Genomic DNA, 26,776 nt, shown 5'->3' with positions numbered 1-26,776 from the left:
TAAATAATACATAATTTAATAACATACAAAAACAAAAAAATGCAAGAATGCTGATTCAAACACAAAGAATCATAATTGACAATACCAGACAACAAATTCTCCGATAAAATAAATTAAATTCTATTCTTTAAATCCATAGCCTGGGCATTTAAGTAATAACTATTGATAAAATTAACTTCTTTCCCCACACCAGTACATTGCTAGTTCTGTTTACCTTTATTTGCTGTAGTCAAAATATATATTTTCACAAATCTGCATGTGATAATAAAAATCATGATAGATAATCATAACTGTAGTTTGACAGTCCCAAATATAGCCTGTACTTACTGATAAGCGACACTTTGGGTGCAACTGCATCTTTTTCTAAAAAACAGTGTTGTTTAGCCAGAGCCAGTCAAAGCAATACCTTGTGAAAGCAAAGCATCTGAAATTGAATCCAATATCATATCTATAGTTTGGTTATCAGTTAGAAATAATTAATGCGAGTTATGAGATTGAAAAAAAAAAACCCTAATAAATTAATGTAATTTAAGTATTGTGTTAAAATAGAACTATAGGCATAACAATTTACATTTCTGAGAAGAAGATATTTTTTACGCTGAAGACTTGCCTTTGAAAACATACATAAAGGGTTCTGCTTGGCTTTTGTTAAATATGCTCACAGTGAACATGTAAATTGGAGATCTTGGTTGTGGAAATTGTTCAATAATAAAGTAAACCTATAATCAGTGCATTCATAAGTTATCATGTAATTCAGCACTGTTTGTCATGAATATACCCCTCTCATAACAGGAGTCACAAAGCTGACAGAAAAAAAATAATTCTGATAAATCAACATTTGATGAAATGCTAAATTTCTATCTTCGGCTCCTCATTAAAGCAGTTTTCAAATACCCTTCAACTCTTAAACTCAAGATAGCCACATTCCAAAAAATGTTGATAACAGATCATTAAATAGTTACTATTCAATAAACTCTTTCCCAGCTATTTCAAATAATATTTAAAATGTGATGAAAACAAGCACATGGTACAATTTTTTAATATATTTAACCAAGACTCTTAAGTCTCAACAAAAGCAGCAGGACTAGGACTCTGGAGCATTGAGAGGGCCGACGGCTTTTCTTCAGATTCAGGACAAATCATTGTTATTTCAGCTTGTAGGCCCAGCTCAGCAATGATAGGCACTTGAGCTCTGTTACAAAGTGTCCTATATGAAGGAAGAGGATACCCCAATTCTCTCAAATATTCATAACCTTTCACTCCTACAGCAGCTCTAATTCTTCTTGCAGACTTCACAGTATCCTGGGACCACACCACACGACGAGAGTGTTTAGATAGGGTAAGAGCACGGATCTGATCCTCAAACAAAAAGCTTTGCAAGCTTTTTTCAATTTTATGCAGTTTATGTACTTTCTTCCTCATTTCATCCACCTAAAAAAGAATAAGATTTTTGAAAACACATTGTGCATTACTGGAAGAATTAGACGAACATCAACACAATGTAATGACATGACATAATATTCTTATATCTGCTTCATCTAATTCAAAGTCACTTGGGTCTGAGCATATCCTGACAGCAGCAGAAGCAGCAACCCTGGATAGACCACCAGTCCGTCGCGGGGCTCATGCATGGGCATAAACTACATAAGTCAATGCAGGATAACCAATTCAACTAACATCCATTTCTAGGGTGCTGAAGACAAACCAGGGCACCAGCAGGAAAGCCCTTGTAGACACAGGGAAAAGGGGAAAAATCCACATTGACAATCATTAGACATAATGGTTTCAGTTTTGACAGACTAGCCATTATAAAGACACATTACTACACCTTTCACTAAGTATGCAGTTTCTTTTTTGGGAGAACATTGTTATGTTTATTAGTGTCAGAATATAATCCAAAGAAGTTTCTTTAACAAGACACAGACAAAACCGTAATCATTGCCGAAGAACCAATTTAGAAATAGCAAGATTAAAATGGCTAAGTCTATAGCATCTGTGAAATATATATAAGAGATGGGAATTGGTTAAAAAATTAAATCACTTAAATGTATGCAATTAATCACAAGATTCAAACAAGTAATTACAAAATGAATACATAAATCATGAAGCACATACACATGGAATCACAAATTTAATGTAGAATCAACAAAAAGCAATTAAAAAAAATAATGGCATAGTTTAATGTGAATTTCACCTTGGGGGCTTAAACCTGAATTTGTAAGAAAATACTACTTGAGCAAGTACAATCTGAATTTGAATGCATTCTTAAAATTCATGTTGAAAAAGAAGGCCAATAGTAACTAAGACCAGTGTATTAAATTATCAAATTGGCATAGCATATAAGACACAGATGTGTCAAAATAAAAATTAAATGTTTAAAATGACTGTTGAATTTGAATGCACTGCTGAAGACTGATTTGACTGAAAGAATAAGCAACTCTTAATTGGACATACATTAAAACTGGTGTTAAAACTCTGTAAATACTATCCTCAGTTGTTCATCATAACAGTGTAGTACCCCCTGGCCCGGACCTGAGACGGACATGCTCCTCAGGAGGTTGAGACCAGTCCAAGGATTACCTGGCGAAGCCAACATCAAAGCAGCTCTGTGATCACAGTTTTGCAGACACAGCACTTAGAGAGCACTTTTGCAGCCAGGAGACGTGTCAGGATTCAAACGGCCCAGGTGCATGTTCGCCAGTGACTCGCGCAAAGGTGAGGAAAAGTAGGCATATGAGTTGCCTCTGACCCTGGGTCATTGGAGACAGGCAGAGAGGGGAATGCCTGTATGAGTGGGCAAAGGGACGAAAGCAGCTGGAAAATGCATCCAAAGCACTCACTAAGTGCTGTGCCTGCAAACAGCAATCTCCAAGCTGCTTTTTTTTGCTGCCCCTTCGGACAGATTAGCACATGTATAGATTTAATGTTTTTGTGGTTGGTAGAATTATGGTATGCCTTGGGATTTTTTGGGTTACAAACATTTATCTGAAGAGTCTTGTTTTGGCATGGTAAAGAGTTGTCTGTCACCAGGTTCCTTAGGGGTACTTTGTCATGAGTCATGTGCTCCCGAGAGATATCAATCAATAAACTTAATCTCATGAGTCTCAAGAACAGACAAACCAGCCCATACAGCATGTACCAGTCCTAGCGTTGGTGTTGAGTGACAGGTTCTTGAAAGCTGCATGATCCACATGCCTGTTTGGCTAAATTCAAAGGCATTGCAAGTCACTGCTGTGTGTGGAAAGTTAGATGAGTAAATATACACATGCAGCGCCGATCCAGGCTCATCTGACACTGGAAAACTTATGTTTGGGACTTGGAATGTTTCATTAATAGAACGAAAGGAGACACAGCTTGTTCAAGAGTTTAAAATTAGTATTTGATGAATAAAATAAGAGTCACTCCTGTAAGCAGCTAGGGCTCTGGAACCAGACTTTTTGATAAGGGTTGTTTATCTTCTAATATGGAGATGATCTACATGTGTTAGGATACTCTCCAGTCCCTGGCTGAGACCCATGATGTTAGTAGAGGGAGCCATATGAATACTTTGTCATTGATGTATTAGAAAAGACAACATGATCTGGAAATGTGTATTGTCACCTAACAAACTTTCAGTCTTCTTGGATTAGATACATGCAGTTATTGAAGGGCAACTACCTACTGAGTCTTAAATCACACTTGGAGACTTCAGCATTAGTGTGGGGAGTAAAAAATTCAGGAAGGGTTATGACGGAGAACAACGTCCTGCATGATCTAAATCTGCTGTTGTATTAACAAATGTTTATCATTTGGTGCCCGTTATGCTAATACTCCTTTAACATGTAGGGGAGATATAAGTGATTAGAAAAACAATCAAATATGAAAAAGGGGGCCTGCCATGTTAAGTTTAACAAGGAGTCTTTGGACTGATTAAGATTTCCTCTGGATCAATTGAATTACAGTGGAGGTGATACGTTTTTTTTTTTTACATGGCCAGACAACTCTCACGGAAGAGTTGACAATGCTATTGACAGAAGAGTGGTGTGTTGTAGTTTGGTACCCTTAGGAATAAAAAAAAAAAGTGACAGTGCATATTTACTAACCTCCCGTAGCCGCTTGGCATTGTATAGTTGTTGCTGTTCCAGCTGAGCTTTATACTGATCACAACGCTTGCAAGCTTCTTCTTTTTCACCCTGTTCTTCACCATTTTGCTCAGGATCCTCAGGGCCTCTTAATCTTTTCCGAGCATAACTATGATCTCCCAAGGCTGTATCTGTTTCTGTAATTTCAAAGAGTTTATCTCACACTATGAAGGCATTCAGTAGTGTAAAACAGTTACCTACTTTTATATCCAGCATGGCATGATCTGTTGCAAACTGACACTATGATAAACTCATTAAATAATAGAAAAATTCAATACAATTAGAATAAAATACGTAGTATATCATTTAAATAGTTTACAAAATGTGTTAATAATCACACAGAAGTACAAACATCAAGTTTGTTTCAATATAAGATTCTATCTCTCTAAAATATATTAGTGTGAACGTAAAAACGTTTTTGAATACTTCAAGGTGAGATGATACTTTTTAAGTGTTGTCATTTGATGGAGTTCATTTAAATATGTACAGTTATAAGTTGTTACTTTACCAGAGTCTAAAGCATGTATCACTTCTTTAACAGAGATGGGAGAAGGTGGATCAGGCACATCAAACAATGTTGGAATTGCATTTGGTTTCAGCTTCCTTCCTCCTGCAGGAGACCTTGCAATTTCTTCAAACTGACTCTCCTCAAAATGATCCTATGCAATCCAAAACCGAACATCATTAAAAGGAAGTCAAACAATATGCACATACCTCTAAACTAATTAAAAAAAAAAATCCCTAAGAGACACTGTGTTGTGCTGTTTGCTTAGTGCCAGGTATTATTGAAAAGACCCCAACCCACACTGAAAAACTTCTTCATTGCGGACACTTGAAAACGAATTACACTGCATGCAGGCATGTTACAATATTTTTTAAACCATGAATCGTGATGAAATAAATAAAAACTTTTAAAAAATGATTTTTTTCTAATTAATAGAAAGACAAAACTTGCCTCACATAGTCTGGAACAGGGAGTTGGCAAAAAATCTCGTCGACAATTTATTACCCACTTCTGCATTCTGACTGGGTCTTTTGGGAAACGGAATAACTGTTTTCCAATTGTTGTTGAATTGGAACAATTTGGTGCCGAACATCCTCCCATCTTTTATATTTTTTCATCTGACCTGAACTTTCCTTAAACTAAACACATTAATCTTTTTAAACTAACCGACAGACTAACACAAAGCGGTATATAAGTATTCAGTAGCGTTAATTTATAATAGATAAACACTATATAACAATTAAAAAATAATATAGTTACAATACATAATGCTTTCAAAATACAAAATATAAACACACAACTTAGCTTTGAGCCAAAATGGCGACTATACGTGTAGAGCCCCGCTGCGATGACGTTTATTTTTTAGGTGTCTTTCTACCTGCCTGAAAAAATAACATACTAAACCGATAACTGCGTTAGTAATATTAGCGCCCTTAATTTGTAGTCATTAAGTTACCACGTATATACTTATGTATACGTATATTTTTTCTTAGCAAGATACTAGGAGTTTTCTTTTTTCCTATGGCAAGTAGGACCCTTCGTAGAGATTGTTTTGGTTGGTGGCGGCGGGGCTTCAAGGGACAGTTTTTGGTCAGAGAAGGTGAATTTTCTGCAACATTAATTAATTTATGTGCTGCTTTATTCGGTATTCTTTTTAAGTAGGAATTTTTCACTTGGTTTTCATGGTTAATAGTAAAGTGTGTCGTTTATGGTTGTGGACAATGGAAAGCGTTTTTGAGGCTTTCATTTTAAATGTCTTGCACTTAAAGTGAAGGCTTACCGGGAAGGTGCACGGCACGTGTTTGTTGATGTATGCTGTAATCTAATGTATGGCCTTAATTCACGTTCTGGCTGATAAGTAAGTCTGTATATAAACAGGAGGTAATAGCGCAGCTTAAGACACATGGGTTCGCTTTTAAGATTTAAAGCCTTCCGAAGCAAAAATTAGGGATTTCAGGGGGACGTCGGTCCTGGCAGTCCTGTGCATATTACAATGTATGTAAAGGTAGCTAGAAATATGTCTGGTCTGTTCAGAGAGTTATCTGTTGATGCACGTGACCGTTCTGTAAACGAATCAGTGACCGGAGACTTAAGAACCATCCGGCAAACTCTGAAACTGTTCGAACTGAAGCGGAATCCATGAGCATTGGACTCGATGCACTCCATAGTGACTGAGGTTTCAGTTTGCATCTCGCACTATCAGAACGATAACCTAAAACATCCATCCATTATCCAACCCGCTATATCCCAACTCCAGGGTCACGGGGGTCTGCTGGCGCCAATCCCAGCCAACACAGGGCGCAAGGCAGGAAACAAACCCCGGGCAAGCACACGCTAGGGACAATTTAGAATCGCCAATGCACTAAACCTGCATGTCTTTGGACTGTGGCAGGAAACCCACGCAGACACGGGAGAACCCGAACCCAGGTCTCCTAACTGCGAGGCAGCAGCGCTACCTGTGCTGCCTGACCTAAAACATGTAAAGTTTTTACAGTGAATAAATACACACAGTACACGTGGATGGCACCACTAGAAGAAAGTTTACTGCAGGAGTTGAATAGATGCAAGTAATTCAAATAAAATCTGTTGGGTCCGGAGCCTATAAGGGCAGCATTAGGGTCAAGGTAAGGGCCAAACGTGGGACAACACAGGCCTCATTGTCAGTTTAGAGTCGGCGACCCACTAGCTGTAAATATCCAAGGAAACCTGGACTAAGCTGAAGTAAATTATTTTAATCTATCAGTAGTTTAATAAGTAGATGGTGCCATCCAAAATGTATAAACTCATATTTTATTTTGTTTTACAGCGTTTCAGTATGTCTTCAATGAGTGTCCCCGTCATCGATGTGCAAAACAATAATTTTAAAGAGCTCTGGCCAGCCCTAACTTTGGCCATAAAGACTTCAACCTTTATAGCAGTTGACACGGTGAGTTTATTTTCTGGTATTTCTTTCACAGTTCGTGTGTTCGTGAATTAGCATGCTGGTGTGGAAAGAAGACTCACGTGCAACTCTGAGATTTGCTTTAGAAGGTGGAATCCGATAGTTCTTATTTAGGAGTTCTTTCATTTATTGTACTGAAATCCATATTTGTTTCTGTTTACCTGCTTCTGGAATGAGTGTGAAGATTAATAATTATTTACTGTATTTGGTTGAATGCTTTTTCCCACAGCAGCTTTTAAGATATGTTTACATTTACTTACTTGGCTGACATCTTTATCCAAAGCAGCTTAAAACATTTGAGATACAATTGCTTACATGTCTTTTGTTCTTCCAATAGAAACACAGGTGGGTGAAGTGACTTGTTCAGCATCACACAGTGTTAGTGGCGAGATTTGAACCCACAACCTCAGGGTTGGAAGTCCAAAGTCTTAACCACCGTGACACTCTCTGCCTATGTGTGTATTTTAACTGTATTATATATATATATATATATATATATATATATATATGGATGCAAAGGTCTCTGATATGGTTTGCAAATTAGTAGCTACAAATCCACAAAGTGAGAAACTAAGTCATGTATCTTAACATGTGTGACTCATTTTCTTCCTTTATTGATTTCTAGATACTAATATATATTCCTTACAGTTATGATTCAGATGCTGCTCCAGGTTAAAGAGTGGCAAGGCGTACTGTTAATTTTAAATATTTATTATACAACCCAGGAGTTTTTGTGTTAATTATTCTGAATTGTTTTACATTCTTAATTTGTTGCCGCTAAATCCAGCCATTTACAGAAACTAATACTTAATACAAGTGTAGTCTAATGCGGTCTGTTACAGGGTACACTCGCTGTTACTGGGCCTTTTTGAATTGCCAGCTTATCAAGCTTATATGTGTTTGGAGTGTAGGAAGAAAACTTGGCGAACCCCATGCAGATGTGGCCCTTTGTGCAGACTCCATGGTGAAAAGTAGGCAGGGACTGGAACCCAATCAGCTGGAGATGTGGTGCAGCTTTTTAAATAAGTTTTGATAACCTTTTACTTAATGAATTGTGCAATGTTTAATATGAAATTCTGCATTTGTTTAGCATACAATGGATAGTTTTGATACATCAGTCGAATAGTAGAATCTGAAATCTTCTTTTTTGAACAAAATATATTAAATTCTGCATCTGTTTCACAGAGTGGTGACGTGGTTGTCATAGCTGCTTCACACCTTCATGGTACTGGGTTCACATCTCAGCTTGGGAGGAGTTTGAATGGTCTCCACGTGTCTGTATTGGTTTTCTAACTGGGTACACTGGGGATTCCTCTCATGTCCCCAAGATGTGCTTGTTAGGTTAATCCTTGACTCTAAATTGGCCTGCTATGAGTGAGTGTTGGCGTTTGTGTGCATGTGTATTATGATGGATTTTCATCCTTTCCAGGTCTGGTTTCAGCCTTGTGCTGTCTGTCCTTTTTCACCTTTTATTAGATTATACATATAAAGAAAGGGTGAATGAATGAACAGTGCTTGTATGGTTGCTTTTTTGTACATTTATCTGTGAGTGAGTGCTATCTGCCCATTTTTATAAAACCTTTTTAATATGATTTTTGGCTTGTTGGTTATTCTTTCAACTTATTATAGGAAATAGTGATTTAGAAAGTACTATGGTTTAGTGATTAATGCTTCTGTCTCAGAGCTCAAACAGACTAGGGTATAATCTTGGCTCAGTCTCTTGGGAGTCTGCATATCGGGGTATTTAGTTTTTATCCCACATGCCAAAACATGTGAAAGATCGGTTCATTGGCATCTCTGAATTTACAGATAAGTGCACTCTACTCTGGACTGGCATATCTTCCATTGTTGGTCCAGCCTTTGTGGCCAGTGCTGGTCGGACTTCCCATTATCTTGCAATGGATGAAGTAATTTCAGAAGATAGAATAATTGATTTTCATCCTCCATGATAACTGAAATCAAATTGTGATCAAATTTAATTGGTAGTGTCATTGTACAGTGTAACTAATTTCAAAGAGCTATCTGGGGTCCTATCACAGTTCTTATCACTTTGTATTCATTTTTATTTACTCCGCCTCTTTTAATGTGCACTTGCTTTAATAATTTGCCGCTGAATCTGACTAAGCAAGTTTCTTATTTTCTTGAAGGAGTTAAGCGGCTTGGGGTCAAGGAAGGCACTTCTAGCACAGTGAGTACATTAGACAATAATTAACTATTATCAATACACTTTTTTTTTCTTGATATAAATTGCAAAGCGTGGTTTATTTACAAATAAATTAATTGCTCCTGCTGCCTAATTCTGAAATCTTGAGAGGCAGTTTTAAATATTTGACTTTTGCAAAAAGGAAAAAGTGAGGGTGTAGCATAATTTCTTCATAATTTTGTATTTACGTTTTTTTTTTGGTTTAAAAGTAAGTCATGATAATATATGCTGCTTTTTTATACATGTGTAGTAGACATGAAAAATGGTTAAAATGTTTTTTCCTTTTTTTTTTTTTGGTGGGTTTATCAGACTAATTAGAGTTTGCAGTTTAAAAGCACTGTTTGCTTTTGAAGGTGTGGTGGATTAAAGAGAGATCTGATATATCTGACCACCTTAAGCAACACCTCTTGTCTACTCTGCAAGTAAGCTACAATGTTTTCTGTAAACAACATAATGCTGAAAAATAAATAGAAACAACATTTTGGTTGATGAATGTTTAATGACTAAATTTTTCTCATCTCTATCTTTTCATTTTCATTTTAATAAGGGAATCTTTGGAAACTTTCACTATTGATTGCATGTAACTAGAGTTTTTTTTTTTTTTTTGATGGTATACTATTACGATTACTTAAATGGTATTTAATTCAATAGACAATGATTTAGAAATGAAGGAAACCTGCAGGAGAATGATCGCACTAACAGGAGAGCAAGTGCTTAAATCTTGTTAATTGTTTGGTTAATGTGCACCTTATTTAATATGCACTGGATTCAGTTTTACAATTATTTTCCTAGTCCAGTTTACTTGGCTCAAGATGGCTTAATGCTTTGTGCTAAGTGCTGCTGATAAAGGCAACTGCTCTCTGTGACACTGAGCTGGATAAACCAGCGTTAAGTGGATGGATGGATACTCATTCCTTGACTCTAAATGAACATTTTTAATGTGGTAACACTGGTGTTACTAAATTCTGGAGGACAGGAGTAGTAGTTTAAATGCCAAAAACATAAGCTAAAATATAACTTATCAAAACATTTTCAGAATTAATTTTACTCAATCATTCACCCTAGTACCATAATTTGAAATTTCTTTCATATTCTTTGATGCTTCATTATTGCTTAGAAATTACTTCAGAGTCCCAGAGGTGTATGCAGTGACTTTTTTCCACAAATTCACAAAAAAGAAGTTTGTACAACTCAAACTACTATAACGTATCCATATGATTAAACTGAAAAATGCTGAGTGATTAAAGTTTGTTTCTTCAGTAGCACATCCACTTAAGGATTAGACACAATAAATTAAAGCGGCCTGTTTCAGAAAGTACTGCCAAGTCTGAGCATCTTTAATTTGAGTACCTGAATGTTGCTCATTGATAGCTCTCAAAGGTAAACTTGCCTTAAATTACTACAGTACAAAGCAGTTGGACACAATTTCACATTCTTACATAGCAATCTTTACTGTGCTGGAAGGAGGTCTGAATCAAGGATGTTTTTATGGTGGTTGATATCTGTTGTACAATTTATGACTATGTGAAAGCTGTTATGTTGTCACAAGAAACATTGAAACTGTTTGTTTTATAGAAGTTCCTGGTTTGAACTCCTGTTTGGTTATCCGCATAGGTTATATTAGAATTTATTTTTCCTGGTACAAGACTGCCTTCTTCATTCAGTTAAAAATTGGCAAAACAATATAAAATAATTTTAATGTTCAGTCCAAAATTTAGCTAAGCATTCTTTGTTGTCTTTAACGTGAAACCTATGTAACTGATCAGCTTAAAAGATAAAAAGCAAAGCTTGCCAGCTGGCTTTATCACTTCAGTTTGTTTGACAAACACTGGTAATCACATGGGTGCAACCAACTAACCAACTGAACAATAACAAGCCTTGAATTTTGATTGCATATTTCCAGCCCTGGTCTAACAGAAGATCTGAAATAGAAATTAGGGTTACTGAGTGTGGAGTGAAAATGTAAATAGTGTCATATAGATTGTGAAAGGTAAGTTAAATGAGGATTCTAACTCAGAATGTCAAAACTGTATTCTTGGAGACCTAGAGATTGTTAAACATCTTTGCTTAATGATAAAGTCAAATAAAATGCTAACTAACATGTCAAATATAGGCAATTTCACACTAGAAGTATGTATCACCTTTTTATATTCATGTTTGCAAATTGACAAGCGAGTAGCATACGATATCTTGCAGTTGAGATAGTCTGCTGTAATTGAGTTTTTATATCATTTAACAATGATCGTTTTTGGTTACTGGGAAAGTGAAATTTAAGTGACTGCTTGTATGTACCGTGTATACTCGCATACAAGTTGGGTCGTCAAACACAAAAAATCAATTATAAAATCAGATCCAATTTATATGCCCATTCAAAAATCTGACAATTTATTTTTTTTTTATACATCTTCTTGCTTCCTCCAATCTCACATCAGTTTCTCAGACACATTGAATTTTGTTGCAACAGCACAGTTACCAATTTCTTTCACCACTTTTAATTTTAAAACCAGCTTCATATTTTCTTCTGATCAAACGCTCCATCGTAAATAAGGGATGCTCTTACAATAAAGGTGTATGCGGGAGTGAGATACAAAAAACATAACAGTCCAAACGTCACTTTGGAATAGTTTGGGTGTTATCATATGGTCATGTAGGCACAATACATTAAAAAAAAAAAGGGCAGTGTGCTCCTTGGTTACTTTCTCAGGTGGCTGCTGGCATATCATAATCTCTTGGACCAAAAGCTTGCATTTTTTCCACATTCGAATTTTACGACTGACATTATAAAATACTGGAAATTATACGGTAAAATCAAGCCCTGACTTATCCGCGGGTGAACTTAAACACTTGTATATACGGTATTTTTTTAAACCCATTCCTCAATTTAAATGCTTATTCTAAAACGTTTTTGATTAGATCCTGCCAGGATTTGAAAATGGGTTTTTTTGTACTGATCCTATAAGTGAGAATTTGATTTTTTCCAATTTCAAATGGTATATAACATCAGTTACTCACTGAGTTAAAAGAAGTGAGTTAGGATTCTTCCAGTTGAGCAAGAGAAGTCTACATGCCAGTAGGTGTAGTAAGGGCAGTTACAGTTAGTTTGCCCTTCTCCACTTTATGCCCATCTGGGGGTACACCAAACACAGCTGTTAGTGGATTAGGTGGGATTGCGACACAAAGGCTGTCTGGAAGGCATTTAAAGATTTTGGTCCAGAATGACGTTAATTTGGTGCGCACCCAAAACATGTAGCCCAGTGAAGCTGGAACTTGATTGCAACATTCCCAGGTTGGATCTTGCACTGGAAACATTTTGGACATTTTAAAACGAGACAGATGTGCTCGATATATAATTATAAGTTGAATAACTGTATGCTTTGCGCGTATGGAGCTCGAGTGAATTCTCTGCATTGCTACTTTCCACTCCTTTTCTCAGATATTGAATGAGAGATCCTTTCCCATTGTACTCTTGGATCTTTGAAAGGGAGGGACTGTAAAATGTTTTTTTATATATTATGGAGATGCTGTCTGAGTCCTCAAGACTGATCAATATTTTTTCTGGAATAGAGGTAAGTGGAAGGTGGGGAAATTGGGCAGGTTTTGCTTAACAAAGTTTCTAATTTGAAGTCAGTGAAAGAAATGTGTTGCTGGAAAGTTCAATTTGGAGTGTAATTGTTCGTAGGATGCAAAGACGTTGTCTATGTACAGATTTCCAAGTAATTTATTCCCAAATGTTTTCCAGACATACGTACATTTGAGACAGTGGAAAAAAGTTTTTCTCGTGCACAGAATACTTCCTACGTTGGTTTCATATTCTGAGTGAAGCACAATTGAGTTGTTAGTATATTGGCGATGATGCGGTGGGTTGGCACCCTGCCCAGGATTGGTTCCTGCCTTGTGCCCTGTGTTGGCTGGGATTGGCTCCAGCAGACCCCGTGACCCTATTTGGATTCAGCGGGTTAGAAAATGGATGGATGGATATTGGCGATGACTTGTACTTGTATCTTTTAATAGTAAAATAAAAATGGAATATAAATAATTGAATATTTGAGCAATGATAAGTGAGTGCAGGTTGCTTAGGAGAACCCAGATTAGAAGTCATCTTGTTGATAGGTAGTTCATTTTACAATATGCATTTAACATTTTTTTTATTGTAGGGCTCATGTAAATACAGCATGTGACTGCATGCTTTTTTACTTCACAGTAGTAAATATCACTTTAGGAAAGCAATATATCACTAGAGAAGACCTGATTCACTTTAACTGGTTTTATCTCTTTTGCATTTTGTCTCCCTTCTAAGCAGATTTATTTAAAAGTATAATTAGTATAATTTATTATTGATTGCTGCATTGTAATGAACTCCAACAGCTGCTTTGATTTGATAAGAACTTTCAAGACATCCTAATTAAGTACAGTTTCAGAAGAGGTAGATGAATATGATGCCATATCTTGCAGAGGTATCTGAATTCAGTGGGCTTTTACTGTCACTGTTTGTGATTCTAAAAACATACCAAGAGAATTAAATAAACATACCTTTAAGCAATATGAGGAAAATGGAGTCCACAGAACAGTCCATATGAATATAGACTACACAAAGTTCACACAGATGATGCTGTAGCTTGAAATTCAGCTGAACTCAACTGCATTCTGTTAGTGTGCCATCTAAGATTTTTAATGGACTGACTAAAAAAGCATTACAAGGGTCATACATGGACAAGTTTAAATTTCAGTTAGAATACATAGTTTTGAAAATATGCAAGTGTTGTGTTTTATTTATATTCAAAAACTAACAGTTGGAACTTGGTTCATCAGCCATTTCACCTGTGATATCAAATTTCCAAAGTACTGATACTAGTTTGGCAGTTTTAAAAGACTAATTATACAAAGGTAATAATTCAAAATCATACCAACATTTATTTATAAAGCACAATTTTAAAACACCATGAGTGTAAAACCAATGTGCTGTATGGTAAAATAAAAACAAATATCAATAATAAATCAGTAAAACAAAGTATACAAATTACATAAATACTAAAACAAGTTAAAAGAACTGATTAGAAGATAAACAATTTACAGAAAAACAATGGATATGAAAAAATTAATACATCTATACTAATAAAAGGCAAAGCCCTCAATGACTGACTGACTACTTCACTCACTCCTAATTCTCCATCTTCCCGTGTAGGTAGAAGGCTGAAATTTGGCAGGCTCATTCCTTACAGCTTACTTACAAAAGTTAAGCAGGTTTCATTTAGAAATTCTACGCATAACGGTCATAACTGAATCCTACTTACATACATATATACGACCATAGCCTGCAGTTCGGTTGCCGTGTAAAGCAGAGTTGCGTCCCCCATACCCACGCCTCCCAGAGTTGGCTGCCTGCCTATATTGCGCCCCCATACCCACGCCTCCCATGTAATTGAGTGCCTGCCCATATAAGGCCGTCCGTCAGCAGCAATGCAATAGACATGCTGCCGCTACGAGGCGTTTGTCATCCCTAAGACGAATACGATATTCGCAAAATACAAGTTTAGTGAGAAGACGCAAGGTATAAACGTGACTTTTGATCACTTTGAAACAGAATTAAAATTGCTGGTGAAGGACTGTGCTTATGCAAACGAAGTTGAGATGGTCAGGGATAGAATAGTGTTTGGCAGTTTTGGAGAAACTTTTAAGTGCCGGGTCTGAGCTAACATTAAATAAAGCCATGGACATTGCAAGATCGCACGAGATAGCACAAACACAGCTCAGAACCTTCGATGCATGTACTCTGAGCGGCTCACGTGAACCGACTGTGAACGCAGTACGCAGACAAAAAGCAAGAGCTCCTAAGAGCGCTGAACAAAAAACGCATTACACAGTTGAGAAGGCAGCAAAAGAATATGAAGCGAGTGACGCATACAAGCATATTCATAAGTGCAGCTACTGCGGAAACAAAGCACACAGTGGAAAAAGTCAATGTCCAGCTAAAGGAAGACAGTGTACAAATTTGTGGTAAATTGAACCACTTCACTAAAGTTTGCAGGACTGGGAAAGGTAAACCAGTACATGCAGTGTGTGATGTCTCAGATAAAGATGAAGATGAGCTGTTTATTGATGCAGTAAGAAAGGAACAACCCTCTGAATCTGAAGAAGCCTTTGTAGACATATCAATAGGAAAGCAAGGTGTAAAGCTTAATTTTAAATTAAGTTCACTGACACGCTGCCGCTAAATATTCGCAGGCAAATCCACAACTAAATACAGGGAATGCCTGTTAAACATCTTAGATTCACGAGTACTGATTTGGGTAGTGAACACTTCGATGAATGAAACCTGTTATCTTTACAACGGTTGACAAACACGGAATGTAACTTGAACACAACACATCCTCCAAATACGAACCTGATTGAAAGAAATAATGATAATCAAGTCCTTGATGACAGTAACACTCATAACAGTCACAAAACAATTACATTGACAATCATGTTACGTTATTTTTAAAATGTTTCCTTTTCTTTTTCATAACTTCTTTAACACACTACTTCTCTGCTGCGAAGCGTGGGTATTTTGCTAGTTATTAATAAAATTGATACCAGTTACTCATATACAGTTAAAAGTATTTGAAAACAAGTGTGTTTTAAGTCTAGATTTAAACATTTGAATTGAAGAAGCTGACCTAATTTCAATTGGCAGAGCATTCCATAACTTAGGTGCTAGAACTGCAAAGGCACGATCACCCCTTGTTTTCATCTTAGACTTTGGTATAACCAACAATTGCTGTTGAGAGGAACGTAAGGAGTGGACTGGTGTGTATAGAACCGGCAACACCATTTAACGACTTCTAAACCACAAGTAAAATTTTAAAATGAATCCTAAATTCAACTGGGAGCCAATGAAGCGAGGCTAGAATTGGAGTAATGGACACAACTTTCTGAGACCCAGTATAAGAAAACGAGCAGCAGCATTCTGAACCATCTGCAGCCGAGAAAGATGAGATTTACTGATTCCAGAATAAAGTGAATTACAATAATCGAGGCGCGATATAATAAAAGCATGGCATACCTTCTTCAAATCAGAGTGCCCCAGAAACGGTTTGACTCGAGTAAGCAGTTTAAGATGAAGAAAGCAGCTCTTAACAATGGACAAAATCTGTTTATTAAAATAAAGATCAGAATCAAGGATAACCCCAAGATTTTTGACTTGGGGTTTACAAAACCCAGCTAATGAGTCGAGCTGATCCCTGATAGCCCCATCAGAAGCCATTGGTCCAAATACAATAACCTCAGTCTTATTCTGATTGAGATTCAAAACATTTACGGCCATCCAATGTTTGACCTCATCATAACATTCGTGTAGTGACTTTAAGGACTCATTAGTCATAGGTAAATAAATCTGGCTGTTGTCAGCATTAAAATGAAATGAAATATCATATTTGTGAAATATGGACCCAAGGGGTAGCAAATACAAAGAAAGTAACAAAGGACCCAGAATAGAGCCCTGTGGAACACCATATTTCAAATGAGCAGTAGTGGAAAGTACAGACTTGTTACCAACAGAAAAGGTCCTATTTGTGAATGATTTAGCTTCACTGTTAAGCCAAGGTGCACACTTGGATTTAGCACAACAATCTCTTAAAGGAGCAACAGTTTCCAGGGTAGTTAAACAGATAGAATTAAACATGGACACAATGACATCAACACCACCGTCCGTGTCTACCCCAAAAAGGCGAGTTGATGCAACACTGAAAAGTGATGCAAAATTATTCACAGCCTCATCATTTGAAAATCAAGCACAACATCTCAGTAGAATGGTATGAGCAGGTGAGGTATGTGGAGCTAGAGACATATCAAATAAAACAGGATAGTGGTCAGAAAAAGAGACCTCTCGTATCTCTATATTCCTTAACTCAATACCATGGATTAATACAAGGTCCAGTGTATGGCCCTCTTCATGTGTGGGTGCATTAACAAGCTGTTCAAAATTAAATGAATCAATAAGAGCCAAAAAATCATTTACCATTGGCTTGCCAGGGCAGCAAACATGAATATTAAAATCCCCAACACTCAAACATTTATTATAATTTGAAATAAATGAAATTCTAAAATAAAATCTGTATTTACCTTCAGAGGTCTGTACACAACTGCACAAACAAGTAATTCACCATTAATTTCATAAAGTTGAGCTTCAAAACTTGAGTATAGCTCCACATCTAAGTTTTTACAAATAAAACCATTTTTAAAAATAGTAACAAGACCTGGGTGAATTTAAGAAATTACAACTCGGGGCTACCATCTGAGTAAATGCACTGAGGTTGGTTCCATGAATCCAGGTTTCTATAATCAAAAAAAGTCCAGATTATTGTTTGTGAAAAAGTCATTTAATACAAAAGTTTTATTTATCACAGACCTGGCATTGATCAATGCCATCTTACAGGGGGTAAATTCTTCTGCCAGTAAAGTATGCTGATCCAGTTGGCAATGATTAGAAAAATTTACCCCTGGTGAGAAAGCCGGCACGCAACACTGTCGCCAAGTTAGCCCAGAAAATTTAACAGGAGCCTCGGATGTTGACCAGTCGGGTCCCAGCCGGACAGGAGAATAATCTGGATCAAAAACAAGCCTCAGGCTTCGAGGTTTAAGTTGGCAATCATATTCACAATCTACCCACGATAAGCAGGTTAACGATTGAACAGTCACAAGCCTTCGAGACTTGACCAAAACTCCAGCCTGGCAGCCCCTTCGACGCCTCTTCTTGCGACGCCGGTGAAAACTCGTCATCTCAACCAGAGCATGCGGGTCGACCAAACCTCTTACTATATTACTTGACGCCACCGGAAGTGGGAAATAAACACAACAGGGTCTTGCCAAATTAAATTCCAGGACAACAGGTCGAATGTCTAGAAGTGTCTGCTGATCATAGGTCAACACAGAAAAAATAAAATGAAATTGAAAAATCAAAAATAATAAACACAACAGGCTAAAACGAAAACACAGACCAAACTGACGGCAAGCCATTAACATCGGCGCCATCTTTTTGTTGCTTTACCTTGTAAAATGCTACAGATTATTTGATCGAGATCTGTCAAGAGCTTTAAAGAATATTATGTGATTTTTGTAAGTTAAATTTTACAATTTTCCCCTTGGTGTTTAATTTCAGTAATTTAGTTTCACAGTTAACCTGTGATCTCACTAAATCGGTTTAGTCCATTTGCGATTACTAGAGTTACTCTTTAATACTTGTCTTATTGCTTTTTCATTTTTTGTATTTTTAATTTATTTATTGATTTTATTGAGAAAAATTAGCATTTCACCACTGAACAGAGGAAGCACTAAAATGCAGTTTAGGAATTTTGTACCATTTAAATACAATAAAGTGTAATTTAATGTTTACTTTAGATCCGTTGAAGATCGATACAAAGCAATATGCCAAGCTGCCCGAACACGCTCAGTTTTATCCTTGGGAATCGCTTGTTATAAAAAGCTCTTTGACAAGGTAAATGGATAAAGATTCTACTAAATGAATGTATTGCACTATTTTATTAGCAGGACCCATGTGCATTCACCTCACTTTCCCCGCAATATTGTTTTTCCTTATTAAGCATTCTTGGACCCTGGATATTCCTGTAAACATTTTTAAAGTATCCCAAAATTGAAGTAACATGTCTCTTTATATGAAACCCTCCATTCTCTGAATGTCCCTCAACTGTCTTTTCATTGTTTTTTTTCCTAGGCACCTCATACATACCTGGTACAAATTTATAACTTGACTCTGCTATGTATGGAAGACTATGTCATTGAACCTCAGTCAGTGCAGTTCTTGGTACAGCATGGCTTTGACTTCAATAAACAATACTCCCAAGGCATTCCTTATCACAAGGGGAATGACAAGGTAAAGGCACTTCCTTTTTCAATAGTGTTGACTTTTTTCATTATATATATATATATATATATATATATTTATATATTTTTTTCTTTTATTCTCAGTTACTTGTTGTGCCTTTCAATGTCTTTGTGTAGTCTGCACATTTATCTCCAGTCCGTGTGAGTTTTTGCTGTGGTGCTGCTCTCAAATTTCAGACATGTTAGATAAATTGGCCTGTTGTGGGTGTGCTCTTGAGTGAACCTAGCAATGAACTGCTACCCTGCCTTTGACTGATTCATGCCTTGTACCAGATGCTGTTGGGATAGACTTTAGCTCTATCTCTGTATTTTCTCTTTATCACTCATTCTGGTAATATGTTACATAGAAGATATGGCATATGGAGCTGTTTTCTTCAAGTGGCATGTATTTCTGTATAATGAGTATCACAGCACCATTTATTTATACAAAGGATGTAGCTCAAAATGCTTTAAAAGATTTCAAAAATAGTTAAAAAAAAATAGTATTAATAAAAAAAATCAATATGTACTCAAATAATATAAATGAGGGGAACTTATAGGTTCATTTTGTAAGTCTCTAAAGATGAGTATGAAGATAGGGTCAGATATCTGGGGAGGACAAAAAAATCAAAATGCAAAGAAGACTTAAAAAAAACAATCTGCAGGAGTTAAGAGGCTAAAGGACAGCCCCGTCTCACTAAGCATATTAATAACAAATGTACTTAAGTCATTCCTTTATTGTCATTTTAGGCTTTATTCCAGAGCACTGCTTCTTGACCTTTTTTCTGTATTGGCACACTTTTTGTAACCAAAACATCCCAAGGCACATCTTTGGCTTGCAGTGTCTCAACAGTCCATAAATAAAAAAGTAATCCAAAAAAAGAAGTAATTAGTGGAGATTAAAATCCAAATAATCCATTAAAACAACTTTAAAATGCCACAGGCAGGAGTTTGTCCTTAAAAATCAAGTCCCGGGTGCTTCCCTTTTAAAATGGATATCTTCCTGATTTACCCAGCTCAGATCCTGCAACCTGGAGAGATGTCAAACCAACAGGCAAGCGGACTTTCTTTCACATGTGTGGGTCCCTGCTGTCCCATGGCTTTAGCAAGAATCCCATTCCAGATCCAGGCTCAGGTCCCTATTGACAATGGCTCTAATAGGGCATGCCATCTCCCACTGCCTTCCCAGACTTGTGTTGCAAGTTGCACCATTCAGCACCACATCACTCTGGATCCCAACAACTCGGCCAGAGTGATTGACTCCACACAACTTTCCTGAGGGCTCTCCTCACAGCCGCATGCTTTCTCTCTCTCTCTCTCTCTCTCACTCCCACCGGCACTCTCACTCCTCCCACTGTCCACCTCCTCCCCCTTTAACCTCCATTTGTTGTTTCTTTTTTCCTTTTGTTTTTTAATCTCTCCCCATTCTCCTTCCGATCCTTGTGCCGGCTCCTCCTTATATGCCACCATGGGCGGAGCGCCTCAATCATTTGGGCCTATGGAATTAGAATATTTAGGTATGGAATTATCTGAATCTGATATCGAGGTGCATTCATGAGTATTCCATAATGAATAAAAAAGATATTTACTGTTTTTTTTGGTTCATCTTACAGGTTTGTAGTAAAACTAGACTAAAATTCACTAAGGCTGCCAAAATAAACAAAACTGTTTTATGAAGGTGGTTACTATTTTCATGAAAAGTTCATTTTCCCCATCTTGTTGATTTATTATTTTGGTTATGCCGGTAGTGATTACTCAAATATTAATAAAATACAGTACTCCGACACATTCTTAGTATTTAAAATTACTAGTTTTGGTAAATTTTGTATTTCTTTTTCATTGTCTTTTAGGGAGGAGATTTGCATAACCACACCATAAGAGCCCTATTTTTAGAGGTGATTCGAGCCCGCAAGCCCCTCATTCTTCACAATGGCCTAATCGATCTAGTTTTCCTCTACCAGTGCTTTTATGCTCATCTGCCTGAACATTTGGGCACTTTTACTGCTGATCTTTCGGAGATATTTCCTGCTGGAGTGTTTGACACAAAATATGCATCAGAATTTGAGATGCGGTTCACTGCTTCCTACCTAGAGTATGTCTACAAAAAATGGTATGTGATTTAATTTTGGTAATGTTTCTTTAGCATTATAAATTTTTCTTTTGTATTTTAAGTCTTTTCTAGATTTTTGAAAACTGCTGTTTTTGTTTAAGGACTTGTGGTTTTTTTTTTTTTTTTTAATCATTGTTATTTTGTGATGCCATTTTGCAGACTCCTTGCCATATCCTGCCACCCAGAAGTCATATCATTCGAAGTTAATGGCGTGAAACTGTTTAAATTGCATCACTCTGTTGTCCAAGTTTGTAGATATACAGTCATGTGAAAAGGACACACCTGGGAAATTATTGACTTTAACAGAATATTTGAACAGGCAAAAAGTATATCTTCATGCAGTTAGTGCCTACAGATGAAGGTAATATGCATGAAACTGACATGGTGTATTGACTCTCATAATTTAAATTAACAGAAATGCTGATTTGACAGATGGAAGACTTAAGGGTATGCCTACATTTACAACCTTTTCAGATCCGTAAATTTAAAATGAGGTGTTCCAGTTTAGGTGCCAGTGATGACAACCTCCATACGAAGTATACAGGTGGAACCTGTCCTATTTAAATTACAGATACCTAGAATCTGATGTTGTCTTTGCTATTGGCTTGTGTGAAGGTCAAAAGAACTCCCCAAAGCCCTCAGAAAGAAGGTTGTGAATGTCTCGGAGTCTGGGAAGGAATTTAAAAAGACTGCCAAATTATTTGAAATCAGTCATTCTACTGTAAGGAAAATCAATTACAAGTGGTGTAGATTTCAAACAACTTCTAATTGGTCCAGGGCTGGCCAGCCAGGCAAGATCAGCCCATGAGCTGACCATTTAATACTAAAAGAAGTCTCCAAGAACCCCAAAAATGTATTGTGGGTTCTGCAGGTAATTTGCAGCAGATGGTATCCAATGTGCATGTATCTACAATCAGATAGAGTCCGTACCGATTTGACCTGCATGTGAGGTGCACCAGGGAAAAGTTAGAGCAAAACTACAGTGTGACATTGAGCATGTAGCAGCGACCAGGCCTTTAAGAACAATGCACTATGAACTGTTGAATCAAAACTAGTTCGGTACAAACCAAAGACAACTGTTCAGGAGAACCTCTTAACAGCTGTGAAACATGCTGGTGGGAATGTTATGATATGGGATTGCTTTGCTGCCTCAGGGCCTGTACAGCTTGCAGTCATCGAGTCAAATATGAATTATACACCATATCAAAGTATACCTGTGTGAGACATTCCGTAAAAGGAGGAGTGGTCAAAAATGTTAATCAAAATGCGTAATTAGTGGGCTGTTATGCAAAAACAAGGACTGTACAAGAAGTATTTTCTGCTAATTGGTGCAATGTCAACTTCAGAGGCCAGTTATATATATATATATATATATATATATATATATATATATATATATATATATATATATATACTGTATACACACTACCAGTAAACCCCCGATTCTCTAAAGAATCACAAATCCAAGAATGGCAATCACTTTCTGTTGCCTCCGATCTTTAGAAGGATGAAAAATCATGGAGGTTGGGAGCATCCTGGAAAAGTTTGTATTTAATTAAATAAATATATTTGTACTAAAATTAACCAATTTATTAAAACTAAAATTGAAATTTAATTGTTATATCATTTAAGCCCCAAAATGTCTTTGAGTTGCTGCACTCATAAGTAAAAAAAATATCGGAGTGCAAAGGTTTAAATGAAGTAAATTGGAAACAAAAAATTCATAAAATGGTAAATTCAAAATCATTCATCAAAAATTTCCTTATAAACAACATTTTTGGAAAAGATGGTTTCCTGTCCTTGAATCGGCTCTCCCTGGTATGGAGTAGTTAAAACATTCACTTTAACGTCACACGAATGCCGGACTCATTCATAAAGTTGTCCATGTCCAAATACAGGCTCAGATAGGTAAATCCCTACTTTCTCCATGGTTTGTCCTTGGGATTTGTTGATCGTCATGTTTAAATATGTCACCATGGCAACTTGTTGGCGTGCACACTTTACCGCAAGTTTACTTTACAGGTTGTGTTGTGTTGTTTGGGCGCCACCTACTGACTCTGGGATGCTGCTGGGTTTGACTCTGGGGCGCTGTGCGCATGTGCTTTCGGCGCCACCTAGTTCTCCGATGGTGACGGCGGTGGATTCGCAAGCTGAAGTGACCATGGTGGCTGATCCCAGCTTGGAGATCTACATTAGTAAACAAAGGTTGCATATGTGGTGGTGTGTGTGTTCGCGTTCGGGCGGCAACTGTATTGTGCACGGCTTGCTTCTGGCCTCTGTACATATGTACAACCTTGGTTTAGTAATGTAGATATTGCCAAAGGTATTGGAACACCTCTCCAAATTATTGAATTCAGGTGTTCCAATCACTTCCATGGCCACAGGTGTATTAAGTACCTAGGCATGCAGACTGCTTCTACAAACATTTAGGAAAGAATGGGTCACTCTCACTCTCAGGAGCTCAGTGAATTCAAGCGTGGTACCGTGGTAGGATGTAGGATTGAACAACAGCAACTCGGCCACAAAGTGGTAGGACATGTCAAGTCATAGAGTGGGTGGGGACAGTGCATGCTGAGGCGCACAGTGGGCAGAATTCGCCAACTTTCTGCAGAGTCAATAGCCACAGACTTCCAAAAGCTCAAGAACTGTGCGTAGAGAGCTTCATGGAATGGGTTTCCATGGCCGAGCAGCTGCATTCAAGCCTTACTTCACCAAGTGCATTGCAAAGCGTTGGATGCAGTGGTGTAAAGCACACCGCCACTGGACTCTAGAGCAGCGGAGAAGTGTCCTCTGGATTGACAAATCAGGCTTCTCTATCTGGCAGTACTAATGGACAAGTTTGGCGGCTGCCAGGAGAATACTACTTGCCTGACTGCATTGTTTCATGTGTAAAGTTTGGTGGAGTGGGATTTTGGAGTCGGGTTGTTTTTCAGGGGTTGGGCTTGACCCCTTAGTTCCAGTGAAAGTAACTTGTCCATTTTGGACAATTTCATGGTCCCAATTTTGTGGGAACAGTTTGGGGATGGCCCCTTCCTGTTCCACTATGATTACACACCAGTGCACAAAGCAAGGTCTATAAAGAAATGGATGAGCGAGTTTTGTGTGGAGGAACTTGACTGGCCCGAACAGAACCCTGACCTCAACCAGATAGAACACCTTTGGGATGAATTAGAGCGGAGACTGCGAGCCAGGCCTTCTCATCCAACATCAGTGCCTGAACTCACAAATGCTCTCCTGGAAGAATGGTCAACAAGTCCCATAAACACACTCCTAAACCTTGTGGAAAGCCTTCCCAGAAGAGTTGAAGCTGCTATAGCTGCAAAGGGTGGGCCAGCTCCATATTAAAGTCTTTGTATTAAGAATTGGATGTCATTAAAGTTCATGGGTGTGTGTGAAGGCAGGCGCCCCAATACTTTTGGCAAATAGTGTATATTCTTTGCAAGAAGGTCGACTGTTTGCCTGTTTAGATATGTTAAAGTCAACAGTTTCCATGGGGTGTACGTACTTTTTCACATGACTGTATCTTAAAGACTTTTGTTTGTCTTTGTTCTTCGATTCGGAGTTATACTTTTTGGCTTGATTTTTTTTTTTCTGAGTTAGATTATCAAACCAAATATGTAAAACAAAAATCAATCTTCTATCCTTTTGGTTTTCACTCCTGCTTATGTTTTTTTCATTTGCTGAATTGCTTTTGTATCAAAGTAGAAAAGTAAGAACTCCTATATTTATTGTGAGATCACTCCTGTCCTACAGGAAAGCTCCATCTAGATTTACTACTTTATTTCATGATAATGAAATAATTCCATCCATCATCCAACCCGCTATATCCTAACTACAGGGTCATGGGGGTCTGCTGAAGCTAATCCCCAGCCAACACAGGAAACAAGGCAGGAAACAAACCCCAGGCAGGGTGCCAGTCCAACGCAGGGCGCACACACACGAAGAACACGCTAGGGACAATTTAGGATCGCCAGTGCACCTAACCTGCATGTCTTTGGACTGTGGGAGGAAACTGGAGCACCCGGAAGAAACCCACGCAGACACGGGAGAACATGCAAACTCCATGCAGGGAGGACCTGGGAAGCGAACCCGGATCTCCTAACTGCGAGGCAACAGCGCTACCACTGCGCCACCGTGCTGCCCAGGAAATAATTTAATATGCAAATTCCAAGTAGCAGAAAATCATTATGAAAAGAATAATATTTTTTTGTTTTTATTTCATTGTGTTTAAATACAACAATAATAAATGGTATGAACAATAAGTACATGCTTGAAACCCTTTCATATCTCTAATCACCATTCCTCAAGATTCTTTTCAACTATTAGGGCAAGGTAGTTGCCCACTTGATGGCATGACAAACAATATAAAAATATTAACATTTGTTGGTTTTAAGTTGTGGGTTATTTCTTTATGTAGATTTTATAGTTGAAAATATTTTTACAAAAGCCAGAATTCTGCATAGGAAGACATTTTAACAATGAAATAGATGTCTGTGTACTCCTGTAATATTTTTGAACATGTGTTAGCTCATAGCCAAAGCCAAGAATGGCAATATATTTCACAAATCTCTGTAATGGGCAGGAACTGCCGCCAAGGCTGCCTCCTGGTTTTGCTCACTAAGTTTCTAGGATAGTCAATGACTTCAAGGAATTTCTATGGGTAAACTGACTTACTGTATTTAAAAAAAAAAAATGAAAGGATGAATAAAGAAATCAAAATATAGCAGGAGTCTGTTTCACAAACATGGCTGTAGATGTTTTCCTTCTTAATTGAATTTTGCAGAATTTTAACTTCCTGTTTATAAAAGGTTTACTTTCTGTATATTGTCAGCAAGCGAGAAAACTGCAAATTAGCAAGTTTGGGTGGATCCAAGCCATACCTGTCTCTGGAGTTCTGCAGTTACACTGAGAGACAGCTCTCTTATGTTGACTTTCGACACTGCACTGAGGAGCACGAGGACAATAAAAGTGGAGAGGGTGCATCACCTGCTGTCTGTCCAAGATTCTCGGTAAAAACGCTGCTACTTTATTTTGTGATACCAGAATGTTCTTAAAATGTTTTCATGGGGTGAGGCTATTTTAAAGGCATCCTATTTAAAATGTCAACAGTTTCCCGTTAGAATAGCTTTTGCAAAGACAATTAACACATCACAGGGACAAACATTTGAAAAAGTTATTTTATCTAATAGAGACAAAGACACGAAATTCAGTCACGGGCAGTCATACATTGCGTTTTACAGTAAAAGTTTAAAAAGTATTTGTGTGTTAATTACAAAGCCAAACAGAACGAAATCGTATTACGCAACGAATAACTCTTAACGCAACATAAAACATAATTTACTTTCAAATTATTGTTTTACGATTTTTTAATATGGTTTATTACTCACTATAATGTAAAATATTTCTATTATGCATATATAACAATTCCCATGAAAATGGCAATCTGTTTAAATTGTACATCTGCATCCCCATATGCCAACGGCAGAACTGCAAAGAGGCTAGCACGTAGCGCAGGCCTAGGGGTTGGCGAGTGTACGTG

The 26,776-nt window shown here is 37.3% G+C and overlaps 2 protein-coding genes across 4 annotated transcripts; one reads left to right on the top strand and one right to left on the bottom strand.

Moving 5' to 3' along the window:
- si:ch73-382f3.1 (uncharacterized protein LOC100151273 homolog) lies at positions 1 to 5,414 on the bottom strand. The gene is made up of 4 exons (XM_039734563.1): positions 5,077 to 5,414; positions 4,630 to 4,780; positions 4,083 to 4,258; positions 1 to 1,431 (listed from the first exon to the last, which is right to left on the bottom strand). The coding sequence occupies exons 1-4, from the start codon at positions 5,224 to 5,226 to the stop codon at positions 1,060 to 1,062; spliced, it is 849 nt and encodes a 282-aa protein (XP_039590497.1). The 5' UTR covers positions 5,227 to 5,414; the 3' UTR covers positions 1 to 1,059.
- Positions 5,415 to 5,501: 87 nt separating this feature from the next.
- On the top strand, positions 5,502 to 26,526 carry toe1 (target of EGR1, exonuclease). Of its 3 annotated transcripts, none has more exons than XM_039734559.1 (7): positions 5,502 to 5,725; positions 6,932 to 7,051; positions 9,214 to 9,254; positions 18,645 to 18,741; positions 18,979 to 19,137; positions 20,978 to 21,237; positions 26,069 to 26,526. In XM_039734559.1, the coding sequence occupies exons 2-7, from the start codon at positions 6,941 to 6,943 to the stop codon at positions 26,289 to 26,291; spliced, it is 891 nt and encodes a 296-aa protein (XP_039590493.1). In that variant the 5' UTR covers positions 5,502 to 5,725; positions 6,932 to 6,940; the 3' UTR covers positions 26,292 to 26,526. The 3 variants fall into 3 exon arrangements, with proteins under 3 accessions (XP_039590493.1, XP_039590495.1, XP_039590494.1); XM_039734561.1 differs by lacking the exon at positions 26,069 to 26,526 and adding an exon at positions 21,397 to 22,584 and having other exon boundaries at positions 5,509 to 5,725; XM_039734560.1 differs by lacking the exon at positions 5,502 to 5,725 and adding an exon at positions 6,600 to 6,846.
- Positions 26,527 to 26,776: the final 250 nt, after the last annotated feature.

The sequence above is a fragment of the Polypterus senegalus genome, chromosome 14 (assembly GCF_016835505.1).
Source record: "Polypterus senegalus isolate Bchr_013 chromosome 14, ASM1683550v1, whole genome shotgun sequence".
NCBI lineage: Eukaryota > Metazoa > Chordata > Cladistia > Polypteriformes > Polypteridae > Polypterus > Polypterus senegalus.
The sequence above is the reverse complement of the archived record's forward strand: the minus strand, read 5'-3'. Positions and strand labels throughout refer to the sequence as shown.

Coding starts and splice junctions, on each gene's coding strand:
- si:ch73-382f3.1 (XM_039734563.1), bottom strand. CDS start 5,226: ATGGGAGGATGTTCGGCACCAAATTGTTCCAATTCAACAACAATTGGA. Junction 4,781..5,076: donor CCTGTTCCAGACTATGTGAG/GCAAGTTTTGTC, acceptor TGGATTGCATAG/GATCATTTTGAGGAGAGTCA. Junction 1,432..4,082: donor ATGCCAAGCGGCTACGGGAG/GTTAGTAAATAT, acceptor ATTCTTTTTTAG/GTGGATGAAATGAGGAAGAA.
- toe1 (XM_039734559.1), top strand. CDS start 6,941: ATGTCTTCAATGAGTGTCCCCGTCATCGATGTGCAAAACAATAATTTT. Junction 19,138..20,977: donor ATCACAAGGGGAATGACAAG/GTAAAGGCACTT, acceptor ATTGTCTTTTAG/GGAGGAGATTTGCATAACCA. Junction 21,238..26,068: donor GAGTATGTCTACAAAAAATG/GTATGTGATTTA, acceptor GTATATTGTCAG/CAAGCGAGAAAACTGCAAAT.